The 24,380-nt window shown below is 32.0% G+C and overlaps 1 protein-coding gene across 1 annotated transcript in view; it reads right to left on the minus strand.

The window, feature by feature from the left end:
- The window catches only part of LOC148308022 (membrane-bound alkaline phosphatase-like), a 30,682-nt gene extending 17,386 nt beyond the window's left edge, over positions 1-13,296 (minus strand). The window contains exon 1 of the mRNA XM_088262506.1: positions 12,917-13,296. Coding sequence (XP_088118632.1) covers positions 12,917-13,013 — 97 coding nt within the window. The 5' untranslated portion in view covers positions 13,014-13,296. The remainder of the gene's footprint in view (positions 1-12,916) is intronic.
- Between the last annotated feature and the right edge of the window lie 11,084 nt (positions 13,297-24,380).

Consider the following 24,380-nt stretch of genomic DNA (forward strand, 5'->3'; position numbering starts at 1 on the left):
AAAGCCTAGACTTCCATATTCTTCTTCATCTATGTAGAGATGTCAAATAATAATTAAAATAAACTTAAAATTTATGCAAGGCAGTGTACAGGCCTTGTACGAAGATAGCACTGCATGCATTAGGATAAGTGGTTTATTTTTATCCTGGTTAATCTGTACTTGGATAATTTCTTGAAAGAACTGAAAAGTTTTAAGGTGGGAGCTAGAATGAGCAATTAGACTGTATGTTACCTTTTGTATGCTGACGATGCTGTTCTTCATGCTGATAGCAGAGAAGACCTGCAGACGTTGGTGACAAAAGTGTATAATGTGTGCAAGGAAAGTGATTCGCTGATGAATGTTGGCAAAACCAAAATTATGGTTTTTGAAAAAGATGAATGTAGATCTGGATGTGAAATATTGGATAATGGGGAAATTATAAAACAGGTAGATGAATGAAAATATGTGTAGGGATTCAAATATTAGCACTTGTCAACGGAGGCGTGCATTCCATATAGGCAGAAAAGCAGTGCCTATCCTAACTTTCCCGCGTGATATATAAAAACGCAACCAGTACCTACCATAACTTACTAAATAGTACCTTACTACCAGTGATGGGCTTCAAAATGTTCAAGAACCGGATCGCCCCTTAGCTACTACCCCTACCCCCCCTATAAAAAATAGTTTTTACATTTATTCATGCATTTGTTTTTTATTCTTCAAATAATTTTTAAACGTGGCGGACCAAGTAAACCGAGCGTGCTCCGATACATGATCTCAATCGGAATATTGTCACAAAGGGTTAAAGACCGGTTCGGTGAGCTCTTAAAAAATTGGGCACCGGTTCGCTAGAACCGGTACAAACCGGCTGAATCCCACCACGGCTGAATTCCACCTACCTCTACTGCCTACCCTAGTAAGTAGTACCTAGCTTACCTTACTTCTACCTCTATTGCCTACCTTAATTAATTTTCTGTGCACGCCACTGATTGTTTTTAGTATTTTACCATAGTTTACGCGGGGAAATCCTTTTGATAGTAAATATGTATTTTTTATTATCTACAATCGCTACTGCATAAAATGCACGATGCGCCAGATAAAAATACAATCATACTTATAGCAATTTATTATATGTTTTGTTGTTCAAACGTACATTTTTACTATTATATGAAGATAATATATAAATGAGCACATGTATTCAAGTACATAATGGATTATTATAAATTATTATATTGTATACTTGACATGAAGTTACAATTTCTGAAAAAACTGCATTAATGATAATAATAAGTAAAAATTATAATAGACAATTTATAACGCATTGTTTTATTTAAAAATTACCTCAATAGCGCCTTACAATTGGACCACATTATGCAGACACCATCCAACCTACAATTTGCAAGTTTTTACTTTTTGATGAATGCTACTTGATCAATAGTAAATTTTGAATTTGCTGAAGACACCCAACACAATATTTTTTGGAGAACTTTTTTCTTTGCAACAACCAATAAATCTAAAACCTAAATTCTAATCATAATTTGTAAAATAATATATATTGTCTCATAATTCTTCACCTTTGCTTTCCATTTTTCCTTTATTTTCAAACTCCTGCCCTTGACGAACCCCCTCCCCCTAACATTCCCCTCTCCTTATTTTTAGAACAATTTTATATTTTATATTTTAGTTATTATTATATTATATTATATTATAGACCTGACGATGAAAGTTTAGCTTCCGAAACTAGTAAAACTCAAGTGGTGTAAAAACAAGTTTTTCCTTAATCATTATAACATGTCTTACCACAAAGTTAATGCCGGAACAATACATAAAACCTTTTTTGTATTTAGGATGTTACGTTTTAACTTTTTTTAAGTTTTTCGTATTATTTTTTAGTTAAGGCCTAGCATTCGTTTAATCGCAACTTAATTTTCTCTAAATGCAGGTAACATTTAAGCAATTGATTTTTACTTAAGACACCGTTTTTGGATTGAAAAATTACGTTATCTTCGAAATAATTATATGGTTTTGAAAATAAGAGTTCTTGAAAGGTAAGGAGTTAAAAAAACAATAAAAATACTTTTTCTGCGTACTCGTATATGTAGGTATATACTCTATTTAAAAATAATAATAAAACCATAAACGTTCTTTAAAACATCGGGCGTGAAAAGACATGTCGCTCACTCCTTTCAAGAACGTCATAAATCAAAAATCGTCAATTTTTAGCTGTGCATGTTTTCAGAATGCCCAAAAAATGTACTATGCCCCAGCAAAAGCGGCATATTTTTAACTAAATATTTACCCGCTACATGGCAGAAAGTGTTGTTTTTGCATTTTGAAGAAAAGGTGTTGTTTAATTATTTTTTTTTAAATAACCTAAATATTTTTCAAATGGAGAAAAAACCCTCAGGTTTTACCTAACAAGATATGTTGCACAGTAAAAAGTTCAATAAGTGGCTTGATATTAATTTTTAATACATTGCATTATATTTTCAAACTTTAAAAACGTTCTCCTGATAAATCAAGTTTTTTGATTTATGACGTCCTTGAAAGGAGTGAGCGATGTGACCTATCCGGTGGTCTCCAGTGGAATAAATGCGACTTAACAAATGCTGGACCTTAAAATATGAATAAAAAATTGTGATTTATATAAAATGGAATTATTTCTCGGTCACAGAGCACACTGCGACTTCTCTGTCTTCAGTAAGATAATTAATAACTAATCAATATTATACTTTTATTTTTTTTATTTTATTGGAAGGAAGAACAACAGTTACAATATATGATACATACAGAATACAAAAAATAAAATCATGAGTACCAATTATAGTTCTTCACAACTATACATAAGAGAGGTCTATATAAAGGAAGAGACATGAGACAAGGATGGGATAAAGAGAAAAGGAGATGGCAGTGATAGGAAAAGAAGAAAAGGAAAGGACAGGGAATAGAATTACTTTTTTAGGTTTATAAGATTTCGAACAATTTAGCTTTAAATTTTGAATGATTGGAGTAGAACATATCAAGGTGTGTACAACATTCATTAAATTTCCCACAACTTCGATAAATAAAGGAATCTTTCGAATAGTTCTTTGTTGGTGCTGGATTATAAAAAGTATGACTATGCCTATTGATTCTAATTGGACAGTGAAAAGGTATCTGCGCAAGAAGATAGGGGCTCTCAGTCATATTATTTATAACTTTATACAAAAAACATAAATCTGATATATTCCTACGTTTACTAAGTGAAGATAATTTATGGAAGGCTAAAGATTCTTCGTAAGAGTTGAATCTTAAATGAAGCTTACCATCCAACATCCAACATTTTTCATACTTGACGATTGCCAATATAATGTTCCGTAATTTACAAGTACTCGTGGAATATATTATCGCTCAGCAAACAGTGCTAAAACTGAAGAAGTGCTATCGACTGCTGATGCTATTGTAGTCATAATATGTTATTACCATTTTTATTATCTTCAAAGCCAATTATTACTCGCACCATCGCATTCATTGATACACGACAAAACGAATTCGGCAACTGAATAATCAATTAATAATACATAAAATCGATTTAAATACGTTTTTCTATAGTCGATAAGAGATGAAAATATCGATGATGTTCAAACAAAACGAATAAAACTACAAAGGATCAATGAAAATGAGACAAATGTATATAATTCCTTCTCCCAGCATTAAACACTAAAGAATTATGCCAAAAATAGCAAATATCCAATATTCTTTACAAAATTTTGAGTGGGTCTACCATAAATACTTGTTCACAAATCTGGATTATCTACAATTATTTATTTATTTATTGAACGGCTTATGCCTTTATCATAATACATATTTACAGTATCAAATATAAAAATGTTGTCCGCCTCCGTAGTGTAATGGTCAGCACGCTCGGCTACCGTTCTGGAGGTCCCGGGTTCGATTCCCAAGGGGGGTAAAATAAATATAAGTGATTTTTTCACTGTCATATTTATTCAATATTACCCTGGACTGGTACCTGAAGCGGAGGGCTGATCACCTTTCCTTCATGTGTAAACCATCAAGATAACACTGCGTTTATATGACGCAGTGCCCTATGCACCATTGGGGTGTGGATAAGGGTTTTATTATTATTATTATTATTATTAATGAATACACTTATTCAAACCCTTATCCGCACCCTATGGTGTACAGGGCACTGCATCATATAAACGCAGTGTTATCTTGATCATTAACACATGAAGGAAAGGTGATCAGCCCTCCGCTCAGGTACCAGTCCAGGGTTATGTTGAATAAATATTACTGTGAAAAAATCACTAATATTTATTTGACCCCCCCTGGGAGTCGAACCCGGGACCTCCAGTATGGTAGCCGAGCGTGCTGACCATTACACTACGGAGGCGGACAATACACTTATAGAGACACAAAAAGTCTTAAACGTAAAATAATAATAAAAAATAGCAAATAGTAATCACTGGTAAATACACGTCTCCTTCATACACTATGATCGAGCAGCGAGAGAGAGTGAAACACAACGTTTAAATTTATCCATTTTAACTTGGAGAAGAAATGCTGAGAAAGTACAGACTTCAAGGTGGATTACAATATATTAAATAAATCTATACTTTCAAAAGCATTGGCTAACATGTGAAGCCGCGGAATCGGAGAGAACATGGCATACTTTGCATTATAGGAGTTATTTTTCATAAATGCCCAGGCTTATTTTTCTTCATCTATGTTTAGTTGTCCAATATTCTTCATCTTCTTTTTCTTTTTATTTGCCTTCTGTCCTCCACTGCTGGATATAGGCCTCTTTTGTACCCTTCCTTTTTTTCGGTTTGTTGTCGCTTGCACTCAACTTCTACCCCTAACAGCGGCTTTGTTGTCAGACCATCTTATTTTTATACTTTTTTTCTATTGTATGACCCTTTTCCGCACCTAATGGTGCATAGGGCACTGCATAAAATTGACGCAGTGTTATCTTGATCATTACTTACATGAAGGCAAGGTGATCACCAACCAGTCCAGGGTAATATTAAATAAATATTACAGTGTTAAATCACTAATATTTATTTTCTCCTCCCCCCCTGGGAATCGAACCCGGGACCTCCAGCACGGTAGCTAAACACGCTGACCATTACACCACGGAGGCGGACATTTTTTTTCTATATTATGTATTATGGAAGTGAAGCATGGAGTTGGCAAAAGAAGGCTGAAAGTAGACTGAACGCGGTCGAAGTCTCAAGCGATGTATTATAGATGTTCGAATGGTGATATAAAGAATGAATGCAAGGCTGAAATAAGCACTATCGATAATATTAAGAATGGTGTGTTGAGATGGTTTGGGCATGTGAATCGAATGAGTGAAGATAGAATAGAAAAACAAATTTACGAGGCGAATTAAGTTGGTAATAGAAGCGAAGAAAGACCGAGGAAAACTTGGCATGATCAAGTATTTCAAATACTTCAAAGTGGTCAGGTCAGGAGTCAGAAGAATCGGCGTGTATGTATGAGAAGATGTATGAATCTGGAAGAGGCGAATATTGTGGTTAAAGAAATATTGGTGTTGCCTTCTATTATTTAATTAGTATTTTTTTTTCAATAATTGAAATTACAGTAGTAATAATCGGCGGGTATATATGAGGAGATGCGTGAATGTGGAAGAGGCGATGAATGTTTGTAAATACAGACTGGTGTGGCGATCTATTCTCTCTGACTAACCCCTATGATGGTGTTTTTTCCACTTTTTTTTGCATGGAAAAAAATACATAAATACAAGGTCATGCCACGGGGAAGGGATTCTTACATATTTACTATAGTGTTTTCAAATATATATTTTGTATATTAAAAGGATTGATAACTTTGTGGGTTCGATTTCCAAGGGGGGTAAAATAAAATATAAGTGATTTTTTCATTGTAATATTTATTCAATATTACCATGGACTGGTACCTGAAGCGGAGGGCTGATCACCTTTCCTTCATGACGCAGTGCCCTATGCACCATTGGGGTGCGGATAAGGGTTTTATTATTATTATTAAACAATGGATAGTAACGAGAATGTTTTTTATTCAAATATACTTTATGTGGGTGAAAAAAAAGTAAATAAAGCAGCGTTTAACCGCTCCACCACACTTTTTCACCATAAATACTGGTAATAGTTGTTCTATTTTTTTTGTTAATTTTTTTGCGGCGTAATGGCGAGTTGGTTAATTGGTTAGTGTAAGTCTATGTAAAAAAGGGAAAACATAAGGTTTTACCATTAATTATTGATTTTGAAGTGACGTTAATTGCATGCATTGATTGCATAAATAATTATGCCCGGTTGACAATGACACAAAAATATGATATTCATGTAGAAGTTATTTAGAAACATGATAAAAACAAACCTTGTGACCGTCTCACTTAGATATCCGTTATTTAATAACGTATGGTGGTATGTGGGAATTCGTAGGATATTATCAAAGTAAAAAAAAATGTTAACAGTAGTATAACTGTTGTTTTGTGTTTAACACAATCTAAAATTATTATGTTATTATTTGGCGTCACCCGAATTCAGTTTCAAATTCAAACCCTTATCCGCACCCCAATGGTGCATAGGGCACTGCATCATATAAACGCAGTGTTATCTTGATCGTTCTCCATCAGCCGTCCGCTTCCGGTACCAGTCCAAGGTAATATTGAATAAATATAAGAGTGAGAAAATCACTTATATTTATTTGACCCCCCCTGGGAATCGAACCCGGGACCTCCAGTACGGTAGCCGAGCGTGCTGACCATTACGCTACGGAGTCGGATTTCAGTTTACTTTGTTAAATACCACTATTTCTTAAAATCTGTTGTGGCGCTTGTTCCCATGCATTTCGAATCATTTTCAAACACCATACAGTGTTTAAAAATGATGCGGAACGCATCGAAACACGTGTCACAATAGATATTAAGAAATAGTGGTATTTACCAAGTAAAACTTTATTTAAAATGAATAGTGACTGCCGAAACAATTAATGAAAATTAATTAATTTGATTCGTCACCAATTTTTAAAGATCGCGTTGGAGTATTTTCATTGAGATAATAAGCAATACCAGTGTTTCGCGATTTAGTGTTCTTATCATATAAATGTAAGATTTTTCCTTCACCTAGTATATTACAATCAATAATAAATGTCTCTGTCAATATTTTGTGATCAAATGGGTCTGTGTACATATTTTCAATCAGCAATACCAGTGTCTCTGTCAATGTTTCGTGATTAAGTGATATCATAGATATGTAAGGTTTTTAGTCTATTATCTAGTCTATTATATTCAAAAGCAATGCCAATGTCTCCGTCAATGTTCTGTGATCCAATGGGTCTATGTATTTTTAATTAGCAATGCCAATGTCTCTAACAATGTTTCGTGATTAAGTGATATCATAGATATGTAAGGTTTTTCCTTCACCTAGTCTATTACATTCAATAAACAATATTAATGTCTCTGTCAATGTTTTGTGATCCAATGGGTCTATGTATTTTCAATAAGCAATGCCAATGTCTCATACAATATTTCGTGATTAAGTGATATCATAGATATGTAAGGTTTTTCCTTCACCTAGTCTATTACATTCAATAAACAATATTAATGTCTCTGTCAATGTTCTGTGATCCAATGGGTCTATGTATTTTTAATAAGCAATGCCAATGTCTCTAACAATGTTTCGTGATTAAGTGATATCATAGATATGTAAGGTTTTTCCTTCACCTAGTCTATTACATTCAATAAACAATATTAATGTCTCTGTCAATGTTCAGTGATCCAATGGGTCTATGTATTTTCAATAAGCAATGCCAATGTCTCTTACAATGTTTCATGATTTAGTGATATCATAACAGAAATATAAGGTTTTTCCTTCACCTAGTATATTTCATTCAATAATCAATGTCTCTGTCAATGTTTTGTGATCCAATGGGTCTATGTGTTTTCAATAATCAATGCCAATGTCTCAGTCAATGTTTCACTATAAAGTGGATATCATCATAGAAATATAAGGCTTTTCCTTCACCCAGTCTATTACAGAATATACAATTGCAGAAAAAATGATTTCAAGATCACCATTGTAAGATTTCCGTTCAAATGTGCGTGACTGTACTTCCAATGGATAATAAAAAACGATTGAACTTGGGCAGACGTGCCAACCTTGTGTGTGACTTGTCTATTGATATGTTTATTATTTCCATATTCTGAAAGCGAACTGCTCAGGTTTATAAATAATAACTCTTGGTCTTGTTAGTAATTATTTTTCGGAATTTGCAAATCATATAATAGATACTAATCACTCATTTCACACTCATAAATTAAAATTATAACACCTTGTTCCATATAAAGGCCAAATTATCTTGAAAATTTAGAAATACAAAAAAACCTGAATTCTAATAATAATTTATTAAATAATATATTGTTTCAAAATTCTTCGCCATTGCTTTCCATTTTTCCTTTGTTTTCAAACTCCGTTCCTTGACTAACCCCTTCCCCTTACTTTCCCCTCTCCTTATTTATAGAACAATTTTATATTTTATATTTTAGTTACTATACAGACCTGAATGATGGAAGTTTAACTTCTGAAACATGTAGTCTATAATAAAACTCAAGTGGTAAAAAACGAAGTGTTTTCTTTAATCATTGAAATAATAACTCAATACAAATTAACGTTTGTTTTGACTACCTTTCATTTTGCACTATAGTTTACCTGTTGTTGAATATTAAATGGAGGGATGTTCGTGAAGGAAAGGAGTGCTTTATGAATAAGACTTTAAGTAATACTTATCCAGGATATATGAAAAAAATAAACACAAACAATATTGTGAAAAAAACTCCGTGACCTGACCTTAAGTCAAACTATGTATATACATATATCGCTCACTCTTTTCAAGAATGTCATAAATCAAAAATCGTCAATTTTCGGTTGTGCATGTTTTTGGAATGCCCAGAAAATGTACTATATCCCATCATAAGAGGCATATTTTTAACTTAATATTTACCCGCTAAAGGACAGAAAGTGTTGTTTTTGCACTTTTTAGAAAGGGTATTGTTTAATTATTTTTTTTAATAAACGAAATATTTTTCAAATGGAAAAAACAATCTGGTTTTTCCTTAAAAGATCTGTTGCACAGTAAAAATTTTAAAAAGTGGCTTGATATTTTTTTTAATACATAGTAATATATATTTAAACTTTAAAAACGTTCTCCAGAAAAATCTAGTTTTTTTGATTTATGACATTCTTGAAAGGAGTGAGCGATATATGTATATGTATAAATATATATATTATATATATATATATATATATATATATATATATATATATATATTTATATGTATATATATATATATATATATATATATATATATATATATATATATATATATATATATATATATATATATATATATATATAAATATATATGTATATATATATATAATATATATATATATATATATATATATATATATATATATATATATATATATATATATATATATATATATATATATATATATATATATATATATATATATATATATATATATATATATATATATATATATATATATATATGTGTATACAAACCTACCTTTAGATTCTACCTCGGCATAGAACCGGAAAGTGAAAGATTGCAATTAAGGAAGATCAAGTCTATAAACGGGTTCAAATAAAGATATTATTTAGACGATAGTTAAATTTGATATAAAATGTAATTGGTTTATTCTGGAGTAATCCGATTCAGAGTAGTTTTGGCGCACGAGATCAAAAATAGCACCAACTAGTTTTAAAATTAGTGGGCATATCGATATAATACTTCGTAATTTTTTTTTCACATTTAAAATCAAAGGAAAGTAATGTACCTTCTGACAATTATTGGAAAAGAAATGATAATAATGAGATACAATGATAATAAAAACAGGGCGTCAATAATAGATGTAGATCTGGAAGATCAGTTAAGGTGTGCAATTTAAAGAATCGAAAAAGATTTAGAAAAATTAAGTAATCGAAAAGAATCTCAAATCTCGCACTGAAAGGAGTAGTCATTGATAATTGGTTTTATTTGCAACAAATCTTTTTTGCATAATGTTTGTATGTGTGGCCCTTGGGAAAATTTTAGGTCGTCAATGCGGCCCGGGGTGCAATTTGGGTAGATCAGGCCTGTACTAGAGCATTGGCACACTGGTGTACCGTGGCGATTAGTTGGTGTGCCGCGGAAAAAAGTCTATTCTACTGGCGGGAATCAAATCCACGACTCCAGTTTCGCAGTCGAGCGTCTACCCGACTCGCCACGGCGCCTGTCAATATGAAATGAATAATGTTCGGTACATATCATTACATTGAAAGTATTTGTACATCATATGCAATTGTCATTACGACATTTCCTTAAAAGGAAGTCTTACTATATTTGCAATATGGGCAAAAACCGGTAACGGTATTTATTTCTGTAACTTATACACCAAATTTGGTTACGATATTCGCTCAAGTATGCGATATCTAGATTTAGCTTTCCAAAAGTCTATTAATAAGTCTCGTCATTTACAATTAAGGAACACCTCGACTTACGTATACCCAACTTACATATAATTTTTTTTTCTACAAAAAAAATTAGTAATATTTTTCACTGTAACATTTATTCAATATTACCCTGGACTGGTACCTACTTGAAGCGGTTGGCTGATCACCTTCCTTCGTGTGTTAACGATCAAGATAGCACTGCGTTCATGTGGCGCTGTGCCCTATGCACCACCAGGGTGCGGATAACGGTTTACATTTATTTATATATATATATATATATATATATATATATATATATATATATATATATATATATATATATATATATATATATATATATATATATATATATATATATATATATATATATATATATATATATATATATATATATATAAATATATAAATATATATATATATTTTTATTTACTTCAATTTCATTCCAAGTTTATTGTCATTCCTATAAATAATTTTTACAATTCATCTATTTAAAGTACTTGTCTTGTTGAAACAGATGTGCCGAGTTCATTGAAGTGGTTTATTATTCACGAATAGGTAGAAAAATAATTATATTTTATTATTTTATTCACAATATATGAACGATCACTTGGCAATAATAAATTAAATAATAAAAAAGGATAACAATGAGTTAAAACACGCAGAATAATTTATTGAAGTTAAAACAAAATTTATTTATTTTTACAATTTTATTTTATTAAATAAATAAAGGTTTTACAAAAAATAATAAAAACGAAAAACAAAGTTGATGTTTTAAACTCTACGATAACTGTAATGATAAAATAAGAGTAACAGAAATATGTGTATAATTTTTTTTTGATAATTTTTATTTCAAAAATTAATATTTTAAGTATTAAAAATCACAAGGTTTGTTCAAAACCTTAATCTCCTCAAGTAATTAACCGATTTCCATGAACATTTGACACAACTTTGCACTTGAATAGGCGCGTGTATCAACATTTGTTATAAACGTATGATGGGATTTTTTACCTTTAAAATAAATAAAATTAAAATAAGTTAATTTTTTTTGTTGACAATGGCAGCTGTCATCTGTTGAACGTAGCAGCAACACACTCAATAACAAGCATTACTCATGGCTCTCAGCCTGCTTCTTGATAGCTGCTACTATTTAGTATTTTAAATGTAATCGAGTATATTTATATATTTGAATAAATAATTTTTGCTATTTAGGATAGGTATCACATGTGTTTGACATTTACAGCTAGATAAACAATATATTATCAACTAATGGAGTAAAAATTTTAAAAAAATCAACTTATATCAAAACAACCAGTAGAAATAAAGTGTCGATCTTAAAAAAATATTAACTGTCGATTTTAGACAAATTTCGTTGAACGAAACGAAACTGGCCTGCGTTCAAATTTATTTTATACATATTGGATAAATGGCGATGGTGATTTGCTAGATTAATGTTAGTTTCAACATGACGAGGGTGAGAATTAACCTAATATCGACTGTTCGTTAAAATATAAGGTCAAATATAAACGGGTTTTCAGAATACGGATATAAGTTTTGTACTGACATTTCTTGGTGGATCTGCATTTTATAGAATAAAATAACAACTATGTAATTTTTCCACATGAATTTAATTTGACTTGCAACCGAGTTTTGTCGTAACTGACATCAAACTGGTGATGTCGGTTACGACGAAACCCGGTGGCTGGTCAAATACAATTTATGTGGAAATAATTACGTAGTTGATATTTTATTCTATAAATACGGATATTTTTATTTATTTTATTTTATTTTAAACTTCATGTACAGAAAATAAAAAGTACATTGGCGGGCTTATTGCTAAAAAGCAATATCTTCCAACCGACCAAAGACGGACTAGTGATATTGATCAAAACGTTTGATACCATATATAGCCGTTTGCAATCAGTGGGCAGATAGTACTTGAACATTTAAAAAAACATAAATTACAAATTGACATTTAAAAAGAAACATAAATTAACAAAAGACGATAATGAGGAGGGCAAAGGAAGAAGGGAGATTAGGGAAGGAGGTAGAGGGAGGAGGTTTGATCGACAGTTAGGATTCTAATGACAGATAGTAATGTCTCAGACGTTTTTAAAAGTTAATACATATTATTGTCTGATGTAATAGATTTTATCAAAAAACTAAAAAACAATTAATTAACAATTAGACAAAAAAGTATTCTAGGATTCTAAAGATAAATAGGTAGAATTCGGTAGCAAGTTTAAGAAAGAGAGGAGGGGTCAGGGGAGGAGGAGATGGACAGTTAGGGTTCTAAGGTAAGATAATGATGTTTCAGGCGTTTTTTGAAGGTTAAGATAGAAGGTTATAGTATAATAATGCATATGATATGCCGTTATAGTATAATAATGCATTGTAAAAAAATATGAAATCTTCTTACCACTTTTAGTAGCAGGAGGTGCAGTAATTTCACTTATCAAAACTATCCACATATAAATTAAAGCGAGGAACATCTTGAAACATCTCGTTGACTCCATTTCTAATTAATAAAATTAATCTAACTACGCGATAAATAATAAATAACTAAATTTAATTTGACTAGGTGATATAATACAACGTGAGACTAAAAAGTCTGACTTTTAAAAAATATTAAAATAATTGGCCATGGAAAAAAAGATGAATATTAAGGAAAAAAAATATTCATTGGGTTATTTGAATTACGTTTTCATGACTGAAGGGTAAATTAGGGGATGTTATCGTATTTATTTTTCTATGGATAACGCGCGCCACCGCTGATCGCGGCAAGAGCGGGGAAACACTGAAAATTTTGATTGATTACCGCGCTTATATAGGCGGATGGTGCCCTAGAATGTGACGTCACAGTCGTCTGAGGCGATTTTCTTCGGACGAATCTCGGTGGGTCTTTACATGTACATATCAAACGTAAACAAATATATGATTTAAGTTTTGTACTGAGATTTCTTTGTGGAACTGCATTTTATAGAATGAAATCGTGGGTGTAGTAGCAAAAAAAAACGTTAACTCGAAAATATGCAATTTTGACTTTTTTTAATTTTATTTCTTAAGTTAACTTATATTATATTTAATACAAACTATTATTGAAACATTATTTACATCCTATATATATATATATATATATATATATATATATATATATATATATATATATATATATATATATATATATATATATATATATATATATATATATATATATATATATATATATATATATATATATTTACATCTTCAAATAGTAAACAAAACATTTATTTTTAAATTCTTTCAGACTCTTTTCATCCTTCATACATTCAGGCATCTCATCATACATTTCAAACCCTTATACATTAAACAATTTTGTGACTCGGTCTTATTTTATCTTTATTTCTAGTGCTATGTACACGAAAATTTTTGTTAAATTGTTGATCAAAACTATTTTATCCTTAAAATATTTGCGTAATTTATTATTTAAATATTTAAATATAAAGATAAGAATATTATATATTAGTCTCTTTTTTATAGGTAACCAGTTGAAATTATAAAGTTTTCAACGTTTTATAAACTGGCAAAATACACTAAGTAGTTTGAAATGTCATATTTATGTGGTTTTAAAAGTAAATTCAAACTTAAGTTTAATAGCGGCCATTTTGTTCAGGCTTTAAATCACAGGGATAACTTAAACAGGGACTTTAGATTAAACGTTTTTTGCCAGTGCCCACGAAGTAATAACTATGTAGTTTTTAAATAATAACTATGTAAATTTTATTTGACCAGCGACCGGGTTTCATCATAACCGACATCATCAAACTGGTGGTGTCGATAATGACGAAACCCGGTCGCTGGTCAAATAAAATTAATGTGGAAAAAACTATATCTTACTTATTATTTTATTCTATGTAAACACCTCCTCCGTAGTGCAATGGTCAGCACGCTCGGCTACCGTTCTGGAGGTCCCGGGTTCGATTCCCAAATGGGGGTAAAATAAATATAAGTGATTTTTTTACTGTAATATTTATTCAATATTACCCTGGACTGGTACCTGAAGCGGAGGGCTGATCACCTTTCCTTCATGTGTAAACGATCAAGATTTACAGTATGAAACTTAGATTTTATGTGTGTATCATATTGTTCGCCTCCGTAGTGTAATGGTCAGCACGCTCGGCTACCGTTCTGGAGGTTCCGGGTTCGATTCCTAAGGAAGGGTTAAATAAATATTAGTGATTTTTTTATTCTAATATTTATTCAATATTATCCTAGACTGGTAACTGAAGCGGAGGGCTGATCACCTTTCCTTCATGTGTTAACGATCAAGATAATACTACGTTTATATGATGCAGTGCCCTATGCACCATTGGGTGCGGATAAGGGTTTGATTGATTGATCATATTAAAAACTGTGTTGATGTGGTAATCCGAAAAACGGTCTAATATTAATAGCAAAATGTATAGTTATGAAACTCAAGAAGACTTCCTATTCAACTTTTTCCCTTTGATGTAGGCAGGCGCTGTGGCGTAGTTGGGTAGACGCTCGACTGCGAAACTGGCGCCGCGGGTTCGATTCCCACCGATTGCAAAATTAATTCAAGAAAGATTTATTTTCTATTGGTCTGGGTTTTTGTGATGTATTTTTCACATTTACCTTCCCTGTCCTTTTTTTTCCTTGGGGGTCAAGGGATCTTGCATCCCTTATGTCACCGCGACCATGTCAGGTCTATTGTGACTTCCCTGTATTTTACAGCTCACTGCCAAGACCTACTTGAGTCATGTAACTCACGACCTGTCTTGGTGGTAGGAGCTTCACCTTCTCGGAGTCCAGTAGAGGTCCTCCAAAGATGTGACTTCGTTTGTGAGCGAGTGCGTCACAATTGTTAATAATGTGGATTGGCGTTTCGCTATCCTCCATACAAAATCTGCATACTGAGGAGTCATGAAGTGAGATTTTTGTCATGTTTCTTCAGTCTGCAGTGTCTTGGTTAGGATCCTTATTTGTTTTTTCCCTATCCTTACTATCCTACCTGCAAACAAGCATCTAAAATAGACGCTTTGCGGGTTATTCCTATAAAAAACCTTTTATTTAACTTTTTCCCACTGGCGCATTGGGCACTGCATTTCTGCGATGCCGTGTTTTTTTTTAATCATTAATTAGGCAAGTACCAGTAATAATGTTAAATATAAGTGAAAAATTTACTGAATTTTTGTGCTCATCTGGGAATCGCTCTTGGAACCTGTAGTTCGATAGCTAGACGCGTTTACCACTAATCTGAAAACCATTTTATTTTATTTATGTAAGAGCTTAAAAAAACATATAAATGCTTTTTTATTTGAACAAAATACGAAAAAGACAAGAAAATTAATTGTAAGCGTTAAAAATTAACGTCAAAATCGTGTCCATTAAATTTAACACAATGACACGTTATATAATGATGTATTCGATATATGAAATAAAAAAAAATGCATCCGCAAATGCAAGACTTAAAATTGGCGCAAAAAAGTGGCCAGTAACTGCCATGGGGCCAGTAACAGAACATTTACCCTACTCTAAATCAGAAGTGAAAGTCATCAAAATAAATGATTTCAGAATACCTCACTTGACAATGCTCCTTTATGCCTTTTGATCAAGATTTTTGAATGCTTTTCAAAAATGAATTTAGGGTATTTGAACTGTCACTTTCATCATTTCTGATATGGTTCTAAACTGAAATAACATAGGAGCTAAGTTCCATTTGTTCCATGATTTAAAAAAAAATAATTACTAGTACGCATATTATTTGATATTTTTGTCTCACACATTTCAACCGATGGTAACATGTTTTCGTTAAAAACAAATTAATTTTTTAAAAATGTAATTTAATTAAATAATATTTTCATAATTATCGATACACATATTATTTTATAGGTTGTTTTTACACATCTGACGTAGGTTACATGTTTTGGTGAAGGCCCAGTAATCGTTAAGTCGCAACGTAATTTTCTCTAAATCCAGGTAACATTTAACTTAATTGATTTTTTTCTTAAAACATAGTTTATGCAATATGTTTTCTTTGAAGTAATTTTATAGTTTTGAAAATAAAAGAGTTATTTAAAGTTACTTGTTATTTACACTTGTTAGTTAATTATAATACCCTTCTCGTTCCACACTGTAAATAAATATGATGATTATGAAAATAGTTAATGATAATCTAGGAATAATTTAGGACCGGAAGTATTCACGATAAAGTTGACACTAAATTAAAATAATTTTGATATTTTATGACACTAAATCAAAACGAGTGTTTTTTTGTCCGCTTCCGTAGTGTAATGGTCAGCACGCTCAGCTACCGTTATGGAGGTCCCGGGTTCGATTCCCAAGGTGGGTAAAATAAATACAAGTGATTTTTTTCACTGTCATATTTATTCAATATTACCCTAATATAAGCGGAGGGCTGATCACCTTTCCTTCATGTGTAAACGATCAAGATAACACTGCGTTTATATGACGCAGTGCTCTATGCACCATTGGGGTGCGGATAGGGTTTTATTATTAATTATATTAAATCAAAACGAACTTATTCATCCATGCCTCAAACCAAATTTTAGTGCAAAAATTATCCATAGGTGTTGATATAAGTACGTAAAGTTGAAAAACAACTATGCATGCGATCCGCAGTCAACGTTACTTCTATAAAAACGACAATAGATGTGATGTGCAGCATACGGGTTAATAGCATATTAAAAAATAATCGGGCGCAAAAATGCAACGCGCCCCTTGTAATCATCTTTTGCGCCATAATGGTTTGAGTACTCTTGATCCAACGCGTAAGTATTTCAAATTATCGGCCTCTGCTGTGCAATTGGAGTTTAGGAGAAACGAATAAGATGAATCTAACCATGTCTTTTACAATTTGGGGATTTCCGTCGCGTGATGTCTGGATCGGATGTTTCGTTTCTTAAGGCTAAATGTGATTATCAAAGCTACACCCCTTTCAATTACACCAAAGGTTCCCAAATTGGACAATATCTTTTTGTATGTATAATTTATATTTGAAGCACTAACATTGTGATTTTCCATTTTATATTAAAATTTTTAAATCTAACAAGGATTTTTTGAGTCAACTCAGTTGTGTTTTGCTAAAAAAACACATAAAAATTAATAAATGTCACAATTGTTTTGCCCAGTTATGGCATTTTCAAACGAAAGTGAATCTTCACATTCAGTATTAATTCGAATAATTAAGTTAAAATATAATATTTATAGTTATTTAAAAAAGTTATTTTTGAATTATGAAACATTAATTGTCTCCCCATAAAAAGAATATAAGTATGTGTACCTACATGCCCCATGAACTGTCTTCTCCCGTAAATTATTACTGCACATGTTAAAACTATTACCTAAGTACCTAGAATTGTATTGCTATATAAGGACCCTCAGTCCATTTAATCTTCACATTAGTTTGAAAATGCCATAACGAAGCTAAACAAATTTAATTTTTATCTTTAAGTAGACTCCAAAACTTAGTGTTTGATTTAAATATTTTACATATTTCAGAAAACAAATTTGAAAATGGTTCAAAATCTGCTATTTTCCATAATATTTTTTTTTACCCAGTCATATTACATAAACAATCAAAGGGACAATCCGAATTTGATATATAAACATTTAAACTTACTTCCGGTACATAAAATATTGTGGATAAGTATCTTCGTTGAACAACAAAGTAGACAAAAATATCGAATTCTTCTAGTACACAACTACGTTACACGATTTACTCAAAACGAAGGTTTGATAGTCCCAAGAATTAACAATAAATATGGGAGTCGAACACTGCAATACATATTATATATCGTTTGAAACATTTTTAATTTGTTGCCGACGGAGGTTAGAGGTCAAAACACAATATGGAACAAAGGCAAAATAAAGGAATGGGTAAATGATCAAGAGTTAATTCTATGAAAATTGTAAATTGGTTTATATTTTTTTTCTCTTTTTTGTGTGTATATTAGGTTAAAATATATAAAAACAATAAAAAACGTGTGTAAAAAGAACTTCACTGACAAGACACACAAGATGGCTTGGTTGGTCTCTGCAGAAAAATATTTGAAATATGTTTATAATTGTTCTTTTAAATAAATGTATCCAATTTATGTATTTGAAAAAAAAAAAAACATTTGCATGCATAAATGTAAACGTTGAAAAATGGGCGCCGATTAAGTTTGGGAAGCTGTGAACACCATTGATGGAACACGTGCTTAATAAACCATTCCATTGCAATCCGAGCGAATTAAGCATCAATCTCCTTTTTTAAAAATAGTTTTGATTTTTGGCACAAGTTTTCCTTAGGACCCTATAAATGTCCCTCAAAAGGTCCCAACTCCTTGAATTTAAGTTTTTTTTTTTAAATTTCATATTTTCTAAAAAAATGTCAAATTAAGACTGAAATAAGGGTCGTTTGATACAAATTTATTTTTCATCATACGCATATTAATTTATTTAGTAATTAATTATTAAGTTATTTGTCACAATTTGAAATTTCAATATATATGTATGAAGAAGAATATAGAAACCTGGGTATTTACAGGGCTGGTTTAAGTGATCATTTCATACACATGTAACATTAAGACTCTCCTTATAATTCATCGGTCATTTTGTGTAAAACCACTTAAAATACGACATATGGGATCGAATGAAATAGTACACCACAGAAATAAATAATAAATAAGTAAAATGAACTAAGAGTGTCAGAAATAAAGACTCTAAGGAGAGACTCTAACATCTGGGAAGAGTCTACGAGATAGAATAAGGAACACCAGGATAAGAAAAATATGCGAGATCGCATATTTTTCTTATAGAGTCGCTAGGCAAGGAAGGCAACGAAGAATGCAATGAGGAGAATGGAACCTTCCAGACTCCCCCACATTGCATTGCACTGCCAACCCCAAGGTAGTCGATTCCCGGGTATATCTCCAAAGAGATGGATTGGCAGCTGGAAATCGACATCGCAGAAGTAATAATCTAATCTAATCCCTTTTAAAAATAGGCTGCATCAAGAAGAAGAGTAAGAAAATTATAAAACTATCGGAAAAGAAATATTGTAATTTAAGATGAGAACTTTAAAGGAAGTGAAAGTCGAGGACGTTCGAAAAAGATCGAACCTTGTGAGTGACCATGCCAAAACTATGAATCAAATAGTCAAGAGAATGTATGATACGCGCATAATTGTTGATAAGGCAAAAAAAGTTATCTGACCGCTTTATGTAATACAGTGGAACCTCGATATAAGGAACTTCAATTTAACGACTTACCGATGTTACGATTTTATTTAATTCCTCTTGAACGAGCCAAAGCACTCAATTAAATTTCATTAATTGATTCGGCAGTCACTTTGTGGTAAAATCTATCCATTTTTAATTAATGTTTTACTTAGTAAATACCACTATTTCTATAGAAATAGTGGTATTTACTATGTAAAACATTAATTAAAAACATTCAATTTAAAATATATCTGTAGAGGAATATTTCAGAAAATGAAAATAATAAAAGCTCTGTGTAGACCGGGCTTTTTTTTCCATGTAATGCGGTGTAACGACGTTCCGGTACCTTTTTTCACGGATATATTTTTTTAAATTTACAAAACAATTAGACAAAACAATGTTTCTGCTTACGTAATTACAATCTATTTAAATATAATTCGTAAAAAAATGTGGTATTGTAATGAACTATTTTTTGTTGTTGTAAAAAATGAGTTACGATTAAGATAACACTGCATTTATATGATGCAGTACCCTATGCACCATTGGTGTGCGGATGGTTTGAATATTATTTTTGTAAAATATCATCTAAGTTGAGATATCAATAAAATCTTGACTTGAATTTTGATCAAATTTTGGTATGGTTAAATTCTCGAAGATAATAAAATATTCCATTCTTTATGGATATTGTGTTTTTCGGTTTTAATCATAAAATTAAATTCTTACAATTTTTCACGCTTGCTTGGTTATTTTGAGGTTGATGACAATTGAAAATAATCAGGGCGTTAAAATTTAAACGAATTAGATTGATAATAATGTATTTTTATCTTTCAATACTCTGTACCGTGAAGATGGGGTCAAGACTGACGGAGTAATTTAGTTTTGAACCGACTATACACCGATTAATTGACGCTTCGATCTGACTATGAAGGCCGTCTTCACGATACAAGCGGCGAGCGGTTAGCGGCAGTGTAAATGTCGATACGATGGGCGGCGTGCATACTATGACGGTCTTCCAAAATTGCAGTTATGATAAAACCGCTCGCCGGTCTGCCGCAGGACGCTTGTATCGAGACCACGACCTTACTTTAGTCGAAATGCATTTTATTTTAGTTAATTTGTACATTTTTTAAAACCCTTATCCACACGCCAATGGTGCATAGAGCACTGCGTCATATAAACGCAGTGTTATCTTGATCGTTTACACATGAAGGAAAGGTGATCAGCCCTCCGCTTCACGTACTAGTCCAGGGTAATATTGAATAAATATTACAGTGAAAAAATCACTTATATTTACTTGACCCCCCCCCTGGGAATCGAACCCGGAACCTCCGGAACGGTAGCCGAGCGAGCTGACCATTACACTACGGAGGCGGACACACACACACACTATATATATATATATATATATATATATATATATATATATATATATATATATATATATATATATATATATATATATATATATATATATATATATATATATATATATATATATATATATATATATATATATATATATATATATATATATACATATATATACATATATATTTATATATTATATGTATATATATATATACATATAATATATAAATATATATGTATAATGCCTCACCAATATGTCTTTGGAAACAATCTTCGCCTCTTCCACATTCATGAATCTCCTCATACACGCCCGATGATTGCGACTCCTGACATGACCACATTCAAGTACTTGAAATTCTTGATAATGCCTCGTATTCCTCGGTCTTCCTTACATTCATAAATTTGTTTTACTGTTTTTTCTTCACACATTCGATTCACATGCCCAAACCACCTCAACACACCTTTTTTTTTATAGATAATGCTTTCTATCCTCATATCACCATCCGATCATGTATTATAAACGGTTTTTGAAAAATTATATCATAAAAAAACTTTGCTTGAGCATATTTTATTAATGATATTAATTCCTATAATTAATTTTATTTATATCTTTCTCGATGATATTTTGCTATTTTAATTTAATTTTATAATCTTATGTTGTAGACAAAATATGTGTGACGGAATAAAATTATTATTATTTATATCGTAATCATCATTATTATTGAGATGTAAAATAATATTTAGAATGACGTCTTGTACACGTGACCAATCATGACTACTCGAATTCATTTGCTTCCGCGTAGGATATTTTTTAGGTATACGACGTACTAATCATCGTGCTATCTTTTTCAAGCAAGTAGCCGACGGGCATCTATCTTTTTCGCACGATATTTTATGTTTTAATTGAGAAAAAACTAATGCGCACGAAAATTGATCGAAATCGGTTGGTCCTAAAGAAAGGTTGATAAAGGTGTTTGCGCTCAGGACGACCACTGTTGACAATTCGTCGGCAGTTCTCGTCACATCTTCGGGACGCGGATCTGACTTGGGAGGATGCAAAGGAGCTGGCAGCCGACAGAAAAGCTTGGAAACAGTTTGTGGACTCTATATGCTCCACCTAGGGAGCGGATATGGTTTAATTAATTATTATTGAAGTATGCCACAGATTATTAATTTTATACAGATGTTCAACTCCTCCAAAAACCTGCGGGGTGTGAATTTTAGTGGGCAGATTTTGTGGCATTTCTTGAAAGTGATCAGAGATGGCAACATCGTAGAATGCTGCGCATTCCATGGACCAATATGATCAGCAATGTGAATGTGCTCTAAAGAGCAAGAGTAGGAAGACAGTTGCTGATTGATATCAAAGTCCGGAAGTCAATTGAAGTCTGGGATTCAATAACAATATTTCTGAATTGGTTCATATATATGTAGAACTTCCAAGAATTTGAGCATTGTGGTTGTCAATAATGGGTAGAATTGGTGAATGTTACACGTGTGTAAAGTAATCACTTAAACCAGCCTATGACGGTCGTCAGCCCCGTAAATGCCCAGACATCCATATTCTTCTTCATCTTTGATAAGATGTCAAAAAATAAATACTAATATATTTCACTGCCTACACTGGGGCTCTTCTAGAAACTTGGTGGTGGTTTTACAAATTTGAATTTATTTAGATTGCCAGTGTGGGCATCACAGATCTTCTGGCTTCGAAATATACGAGATTGGGAGGGGATCAGAACCGTTGAGGTGCTGTTTAGAGCTGTCCAAGATAAGTGATAGTCGACGTCAGGGGGACCTGACATGACACATACAGAAGAAGATCAGAGGTGGGACATTTTTATCATGAAAAGGTAGGTGTGTTGACGACAGTCAGTAGTCCTAGGGAATAACTCCTGAGGAGTCTTTATCCCATCAATGAGCAAATGCTGAGAAGTTCCTGATTGGGTCACCCTAGTTTATCCTCCCTGTTTCCAACGCAGATAAAAAGAAAACATGCCTGCCAGCTAGAAAAAGAAAATTCATTTAATGATCTATATTTTATTTATTGTTTCGGCATTAACTTTGTGGTAAGACATGTTACAATGATATAGGAAACACTTGTTTTTATACCACACAAGTGGTATAAAACAAAGTTACCTTAATCATTGTTATGATCTATAAATTTCAAAGATATAATTGATCTATAAACATAATTAGCAAAGTTAATAATAATGCAACTACCATATATATCTGAAAAAAAAAACAAGAAGAGATTATGAAGTTCATAGTTTAACCACTTAGACCAGGGGTTCCCAAAGTGTGCGCCGCGGGGACCTGGTGCGCCGTAGAAGGTAAAGAGGGGCGCCGTGAGTCGATCCTCTATCATTATCCGAAACCACAATATTTTATTTTTTGTTGTTATCCGTTTCAATTCTGAATTCTTATAAATATAATAAAACTCAATTTCATATTGTGGATGTTTTGATTTTTGTGCCCATCTACCCAACTACTATTATTGTAGGTATTGTATCTATTTCTTTCGACTATAATATATACAGGATCTTTCATAAAGTGCTTTCTTTCTTTAAATTTAATAAAACAAAGTGTGTGCCAGAGATGTAGCATCAACAATATGGTCGATATTATCTGTGAAAATTTGAAAGTCTTTATTGAAAGACCCAATATACAGTCACCATGTCTATTCCAAATAGCTTAATAATGTAGGGCGCCGTGACAAAATACTAAGCTTGTAAGTGCGCCGCGGGCTGAAAAAGATTGGGAACCCCTGACTTAGACAATGCAGAAATTACTGACGAATGATGTGGTATGACGAGGAATGACATTTTCTCTTAAGAATAACAAAGTGAGGACCATGATCTGAAAAATACATAAAGTTTTTAACAAAATCTAAATGAATTGGGACAACTTTTTGGAGCAGTATTCAATGGGCCCTAGCATATTCCCAAAAATCACTGAGAGAACAGATCTTCAACGTTTAAACAAGTCGATTATGAATTTGTTTGAATAAGGATCTAGCTTTTTCAACAATGTTTGAATCAGATTAATTAATAAACTTTGTAAGTCGTGTGTGCAGTGTACTTTACATGTTTGATCAGTTTTAATAAGTGTTATCTTTAGAGGTCCGACTGTGTGTAATGTAAGTATGATGCTCGCTGCATCCAAATATCACTAGATGATAAAATTATTGTTTGTGAGATGGAGTTATCTCGAGTTGTGTTGACATTTCAGAATTATCACTCGTTCCTTGTCACGGTTCAAGATTGAACGATGATCGAAGATTACATG

Source organism: Brachycentrus maculatus, unplaced genomic scaffold (genome assembly GCF_059751285.1).
Source record: "Brachycentrus maculatus isolate JH-2025_06_01 unplaced genomic scaffold, ASM5975128v1 h1tg000180l, whole genome shotgun sequence".
In the NCBI taxonomy this organism is placed as follows: domain Eukaryota; kingdom Metazoa; phylum Arthropoda; class Insecta; order Trichoptera; family Brachycentridae; genus Brachycentrus; species Brachycentrus maculatus.